At 37.5% G+C, this 7700-nt stretch overlaps 2 protein-coding genes across 2 annotated transcripts in view; both read right to left on the bottom strand.

Moving 5' to 3' along the window:
• Positions 1-392, bottom strand: part of C922_04311 (hypothetical protein) — a gene marked incomplete at both ends in the record, with an annotated part of 902 nt that extends 510 nt beyond the window's left edge. Inside the window, one exon of the mRNA XM_008819896.1 lies at positions 213-392. Coding sequence (XP_008818118.1) covers positions 213-392 — 180 coding nt within the window. The remainder of the gene's footprint in view (positions 1-212) is intronic.
• A 2975-nt stretch (positions 393-3367) lies between these two features.
• C922_04310 (hypothetical protein) lies at positions 3368-7294 on the bottom strand (the record flags this gene model as incomplete). The annotated part of the gene is made up of 1 exon (XM_008819895.1): positions 3368-7294. The coding sequence occupies one exon, from the start codon at positions 7292-7294 to the stop codon at positions 3368-3370; it is 3927 nt and encodes a 1308-aa protein (XP_008818117.1).
• Between the last annotated feature and the right edge of the window lie 406 nt (positions 7295-7700).

Genomic DNA, 7700 nt, shown 5'->3' with positions numbered 1-7700 from the left:
AAAGGAAAAAGGGGAAAAAAGGGACATAAAAAAAAAGAAGTAGAACAAGGAAGTAAAAAAAGGAAGTAAAGGGGAGCGGAGAAAGCAAAAGGGGCTCATTAAAAATGCACACAAACAAGGAATAACAAAAAAGGCAACCATTCTAAAAAATGAAGTAAAAGCTCTCCCCAATTTTAGTTGTCTTCCCATTTTCTCCAAGTTTAAGTTATTACTTGTAAATTCCTTATCAGCTCTGACTTCCCGCTGTTGCTCGTGAATTTAAACTCAGCCACCGTTCTTGTTGGTTTTATAAACATAAGGGCGTTGTCCACTTTCTCCTTTTTCCACACAATGAATAGCGATCCATTGGACGCATTGTCAAAAGTTAAATATGCTCCTTTGTTATCTGCCATCATGCACAAAGTTAGGAAAAATGTTTCTTACGTTATGTTGACTATTTGTTTTGTTCGCTCGTTAGTTCGTTTGTTTGCTTGCTTGCTTTTCTCTCTAAAGAATGAATAAAACTACAAGGCAATTTATCACTTTATGCCTTCGTCTACTCTTATAATTGTACACATATATGTAAACATGTAAAACTCGGTTCTTTTTTTTCCGCGCAAACAATTATACAAAATTTCTATTAACGGTATACGAAAAGGCAAATATCGGGTCAGTTACCAAAAGTGAATTTTCAAATTGCGTGAAGAACAAAAAAAAATATATTAAATTGGACAGCAATCCGTAAATTTGTTCACACACTAAACTGATAATGCAGGTAAAAATGTACACAGATAAAATAAAGTTCATCCATACGGTGCACAGCTCCCTGAGCAGAAATGGGAAAGATTAAATCTGGGAATATGAACATAAGACAACAAAGAAACTTCCTAAATTTTTAAATGCCACAGAGGTGCAAATGTCGTAAAATTTCTATTCATCTACTTCGTCATGCGTTTTTAAACACTTTTATGATATATAAAAAAAATTACACTTGAGCATCTACATCATTTCTGCGGAGTATTTTTTCTGAATTACAAATTCCGCCTCCTACGCTGCTTGGCGTGCTGCAAACACTCAGTTGTGTGCACGTGGATGACACATGGACGGATATAACTACTGGTATGCAAAGACATGAAAATGTGAAAATACATACACATCTGGGCACACCAATATTAAGGCTCACCTAAGTGCCTGCTTTTTCTAACCCTTTCTCACTCAAAGGAATGAACAACTGCACACATAGATAATTTTGCATTTACGTCATCTTTTTTTTTTTTTTTTCTTGCTCTTCTTTACATATACAAATGTGTGTTATGTAAAGCGTTTTATACCGTGTTTGGCAGAGTTGGATTCTGAAGAGAATAAAAAAAAAGAAAAATTAAAAAGTTTTGGTGATAATTTTACAATTTTTTTTTTTTTTTTTTTTGCGCCCATTATTACTATACGAGCAGCAAAAATGCGTACGTATATATGCATACATATACCCTCATAGCGTTATGTGCAGCCTTCTTACGAAAACTTTTTTCCTTTTTTTTTTTCAATTCTGTGAATTTGTACCTTTCACCTGGTTCATCACATTCCTACAGCAGATTGCCATTTTGCTGGTTCGCTAAAGAGGGGAAGGGACAAAAATGAAGGCAACAACACGCGCAAATGTGTGTATATGCAAGTCGTAAGTACTGGTATATATATCTACACAAAAGGGGGGAAAAAATAAAAAAAATTCCGAAGCGTTATTTTCTACATTCCTTTTCTTTCAGTTTTCTATACTTTTAAAAAAACGATGATAACAGGAAAATTGGGGGTACTTTATCTATTAAACACAAACAGTTGTTTGGAATGCCAAAATAGCGTACAACACAAAAAAGAAAAAAAAGAAAAATGAGGAAAACGTAATTCTATTTAAACAGATCATTTCCGTCGTAAATAAAAAGAAAGTCAACCACTCTGCAGTTACGCATATTTATATTTATTTGTTTTCATTTTCGTAATCAATTTTATATCAGCAAATGCAACATTGAAGTGGCGCAAAGAGAAATTCAAAAATTGACTCGAAAAAATGGTGTGCAAACGGGACACCATTCTGTAGGCGGACGGAAAAACGAGCGTGCGGGTGGATAAATAAATGCGTAAATATCTGTACATAGACCATATGGCTAACTTTTTCGTTTTTCGTTTTTTTTTTTTTTCTTTTCCTTTGCAAAATAGTCAGCTTTACGTGCGAACAAAAATTTACGCATGAACTGTTCCACAAAGCGTTGTCGCATTTTTGGCCCCCCGATGGATGCAAAAATGAACGATAAAAAAAGGTAAAAAAGAAAAAAAAAGCGCATTAAACTGCGCACGTTTCATGCGCTTCCTCCAAAAATTGCCCGTGTTTATATACTTCCCGCTTTGCAACTGCACGAATAACCTAGTTTTTCCACCCCTGGCGCTGTTGCCTAGACTGCTATGCGAGAATCGTTTCCCCCCACTTGTCTGCATACGCTCGCCCGAAACAGTTACACACCTGTATAATACCTCTTTGCGTTACTCTCTTATAATTTTAATTAGCTTAATTTATTATACAGCAATATTTTCAAAGTTTCGTTAAAAGAGGGATAAAAAAGAAAACTTTTAAAATGAACTCTCATATGTGTAGGATAGGGAAATATGTAAAAAATTGTCCTAAAAAATTATCAGTGTAGTAATAATTTATAATAAAACAACATACTTTTTTACATATATGATTAAAAAAATAAGATTCATGGATTAACATAAAAATAAAAAAAAAGGGGGGGAGGGGGGTTTCTTTTTAAATACACATAGGTGCACACATACATATGTATATGTATTCCTAGACATGTGCAAGTATATTATACTTATAATACCCGTTTCCCCTTTTTACAATTTAATCTTATGTTCTGGTAAATTTTTTTAAAAAAATATTTACAACAGATTCATAAGGGGTGATTTAAAAACATTAAAAGACTTTAAACAAAGTATATATTTTTTTATGTTGCACTTTTCTCATTTTTCGCTTTTTATTTTTCATTTTTGGTTTTTTTATTTTTTTGCTTTTTCGATTTTTTAGGGTTCTCTCTAATGTCTGCGGCGTGCGCCCCTCCTGCGGCGGTGCTTGTCTGTTAAATTGCTCATACTCTCTCGCTCGCTTAAAAAAATGGCAGACTCCGCAGCACCTTGGCACTGTGCCTGTGCATAAAAAGAGCATATACTTTTGTACGCTGGTAAGCTGATACGTTGATACGCCCCGTACACTGGCATATACCTATGGACGCAGAAAGAAAAGGGGGACGGCCCTCCGGGGACCCACCCAGATGGCTTCGCCTCGCTTTCTCAAGCAGCGCAAGTCTATATATATATATATATGTCATGGACGCACCAGACGTTAGTCAACCTGCTGGCTGGCTGCGCCCGAAAAAAAGGAAGGCCATTCTAACGCCTCAATAATGAAGAGCTGCTTCCTTAACGATATGTTATGAGGAAGTGTGTGGTAAATGATAAATTTGTGGAAAAGGGATATGTAGGGCTGCAGCTGCGAGATGCTCTTCACGGATGTAATAAATTGGAAGTGTTTATCCAGGAGGGTGTTATAATTCTCAAATTTCTGTTTGTCAATTAGTTTCAGCTTAATCTCCGGTAGGGACTTATTCTTTATGTTACTTAAAATCATTTCGATGGCTTCCTGCGTTATTTTTAAATACTGCTCGTTGGATATTCTGACATCCGGGCTGGCACCAGCAGCATTGATATTTTCTCCATTGCTATTCTCTAACGAGTACTGATTGTTATCCTTCACCTTTATTTTCTCCACGTTGTTCTTTACCCTACTGCCTCCCCCAACGTTATTTCCCATGTCCATTTTTTCTATTGCATCTTTATCAATGTTGAAAAGAGCACCCAGTTCTTCGTTTTCTTGATTACTCAGACCTAGTCTATCTTTGAGCAAAAATTCATAATCATCATGTACATTTACCTTTTCGAAAACTTTCCTGCAGTAAATGGCTTGATCTCTAGCTCCGAAAAAACCCAAGTCATCAATGGAAAACTTCTTATGCACAACAAAGGTACTAACCCAACTTTGTGACAACTCATCATACGCAACCCCTTCGCACCTTGGTAACTTCGCTGCCTTCTTAATGTGAGACGTTCCATTCACTTTGATTTGGTTCCACCTATTTCGTGGTTGTATTTCTGGCAAGTTGAAAAGCTTCTCCGCTTGCTTTCTACAATTTATGGCTCTCTCGCGAGCATCTTCAAATCCATACTGACTTATTGGAAAATAATGCTTATGATATTTCCCATCAATTTTCCAGTGCGCAATCCACCTTTGTCTATTCTTATCAAAGCATACTCCACCCACTCTGGTTATTTGAGACACCTTATTGAGGACTTCTTTCTTTTCATCGTCCATATTTTTATTGTTCTTTTCCATCTTCACTTTATTCCTTTTTTTGTTAATCTTTTTCTGCACCCCGGTGTCCAAATGTTTGTGATCGACATCTAGGCTGTTCCTCTTAAGAGACAAGAAGTTCGGTTCGTATTCTTCGTTTATTTCGTCCTTCACGTTTATTCCTTCCCCATGGTACACCAATTCGTTCCCGTTGTACAAAATTTCATCCTTCATTTTGGTACTATCATTCAGGGAGGTGTTGAAAATCTGCTCTTCATTGGTGCTGCACGAGTCTCTTTTACAAGCATTTATCACATGTACCTTGTTATTATCCATGTAGCTTTCCATATAACTGCTAATGTTATTATACACATTATCACTATTGCTGTGTTCGTGATCTAAGTTGTTTCCTCCTCCGATATTGTCATACAGGATTACGCCATCATCCCCATTAACACGTTGCCCATTTTGAAGGTGAGCACTTGTCAGCGTCAGACCCTCCTCATTGTTTAAGTATAAATTACTATTTTCTTCGTAACACCCGTTGTTACTATTGTTCGCACTAATATTGCAACTATTTTCGAAATAATTTGTGCTTATTTCACTTTTATTAGTATTAATCGTGTACTTACTGGAGTTTAAAAGCTCCCCAGATAAACTCTTCTTCGCTTCCATATCCATGCAGGCGTATTTTTCCACAAACTTGTAGTTATCGTCGCTATTGTTTTCGTTATTACTGTTGTATTCCTCGTTTTCGTTGGTCTCCTCATCTTCGTTCGTCTCCTCATTCTCTTGACTGTCATCTTTCTCGTTACTATCGTCATTCTCATTGCAATCATCGTTTTCATCATTATGGTCGTTTCCGTTGTTGTTATTTCCTCCGTTGTTGTTATTTCCCCCGTTATTACCGCCACTGTTACTGTCTCCGTTGTTTTTACTTCCATTGTTGCTGCTTCCGTTATTGTAATAGTTGTGGTTGTAGTCTCCGTTGTTATCGCTATTGCTGTTGTACTCTCCGTTGTTATCACTGTTGCTGTTGTAGTCGTTGCTGTTGTGCTCGTTGTTGTTGTACCCATTGCTCCTGTACCCGTGGGAGTTATACCCGTTTGAGTTATACCCGTTTGAGTTATACCCGTTTGAGTTATACCCGTTGGAGCTATACCCATTGTGGCTATACCCAGTAGAATTATCATTGTTGTCTTTGTTTTCCCCGTTGCCAAAAAATTCCTGTTCCCATCCTTCCCCCGAGGCACACTTACCTGGCATTATGTCCTTCCCAAACAAAGCAAACTCCTTTCTTAGGTAAAAAAAATAGTTGTCGAAGAACTCTTCCAAAATGTCTTCCCCGTTTGTGTTATCCTTCTCATCCTCAGTTGGGACATTCATTAATGGGGAATGTTTGTTCACCCTCTCCATCTGCCCAGCTAACAATTCTTTACGATCTTTCCTTCTGGGATGTTCCCCCACACCACGAACATCAAGCAAGCACGGTAGTTTTGTCTCTAACTCGCACCGATAGCCGCATAATACCTTACAGTGACGTCTGCACATGTGCAACAGAAGGCACATCAAAACAAATCTCCTTTCTTTTTCCCTTAGCGACCACATGGGCACATAGTGCTTGAAGTTTCCGCCCATTGAATTCGCTAAAAATGGTACACTCCACGCATAATTCCTCGAAACGTTATTTGGTTTAAAGTTGGGTAGTATTGGCATCTTCTCACCATTCGCGTTGCTGTTCATAAGGGCATTCTCTTTTCCTTCACCTACTTCATTATTTTTTCTCCTCAAATGGGATAAGGCCGAATGATTACCATTCAACATGTTTTCCTCTTCCACGATGCGCATTTCATCTGTACGGTTGTCCTCATTCTGAGTTAACCTTTCCAAAGGGATCACCTCATCTCTTATCAGTGGGCCGGCAAAATTAGTCACATTTTCATTCCTCATAATTTTATCCACATGGTTATTCGAATTGTTCCCTGGTTCAAATACGCCCCTGGGTGATTCATCAAAAGGGGTCTCCTCTCCACATGGGGAACGTTCCCCATGCACATCTGTCATAAAAAATGGTGAACCAGTTTCAGGTTTCCTTTTTTCCATGGCCTTTCTTATTAAATCTTCGTACTCGCTGAATCTAAGAACGAAACTTTTACTTTTTTCGAACCCATACTTTTCCACGGGGAATACGCTTATTATCATTTTTTGGCTAAACTCATCAAACATGACAAAAAGGTACGATCTGAACTGATCTACGTAATAGCAGCCTGAGTAACAATCAGCGATTTTCACTTCTCGCAGGGGTGCACAAGGAAGATTCCCATCCTGTATGGGCACATTTGACATCTCTTTCGCCTCCTCCTTCATTCGCCTTTCACCTTTTCCACTGAAATGTTCGTCATCACTCAGCAAGTGCCTACTATAATTGGTATCATTTTGTTCAAACGGGTGATGGACACATCCCATAGGTACACACGTTCCTAAAACTTCGCTCTTATTACTTTCCTTCCATTTTCTGACATACACTTCGTTGGGAAACCTTTTCGTTAAACGTACTTCAACATCAGTTGTGTCGTTTTTATTTGCAACGAATTCATTGCATTCACGGTCATCCTTAACCAAAACAACGACGAAGGGTATGACCTCATAGGCCAGGTACACGTCCCGATCAATGACTAGTGAATATTGCAAATTCCGTCTTCCATTTTTTAAATTAAACCCAGAATAACATTTAAAAAAGTAAAATAAGACCAACGGTATGGAAACGGTTTTGAATTCTTCCTTCTTAATATCTAGTATGTTTACACTCTGCGAATTTGAGTCCAGTTTTTCTCTTTCTTCCTCTTCTTCCAATTTCTTTATCCTCTCCAACTCCGGAGCCCCCTGAAATTGATGCAGATTATTCTGTCCCAGCAGTATCATGGTTGGCGGTCTTTTCCTTGTGCTTACAATGGGATCAGATAGGGAGTGCAAGCATGTACAAACGTATGCCAAAATGTGGGTAGGCGTATAGCAAATATATATATAAATAAATATATATATATCTAAATGAATATATATATATTTATTTATGTATAGGTATGCTTATATATTCAAACATACGTAGACGAGGGGGTGCCCCTTAAAGGTGAGACACTTCAATAAAATTAATTACGATAAAATGAAAGGCATAAAAACGATCTGCTATGCGTTAAAATAAACTGAAGAACAATTAAAACGCGATTTGAAAAAAATGAATAAACAACTTGGCGAGTAAATAAAAAAATGGATGAATTAAACTTCATTAATAAGGTACTTTTGATTTACGGGAGTGCAGCTGCTCTCTCTT

This window comes from Plasmodium inui, assembly GCF_000524495.1.
Source record: "Plasmodium inui San Antonio 1 unplaced genomic scaffold supercont1.21, whole genome shotgun sequence".
NCBI lineage: Eukaryota > Apicomplexa > Aconoidasida > Haemosporida > Plasmodiidae > Plasmodium > Plasmodium inui.
The sequence above is the reverse complement of the archived record's forward strand: the minus strand, read 5'-3'. Positions and strand labels throughout refer to the sequence as shown.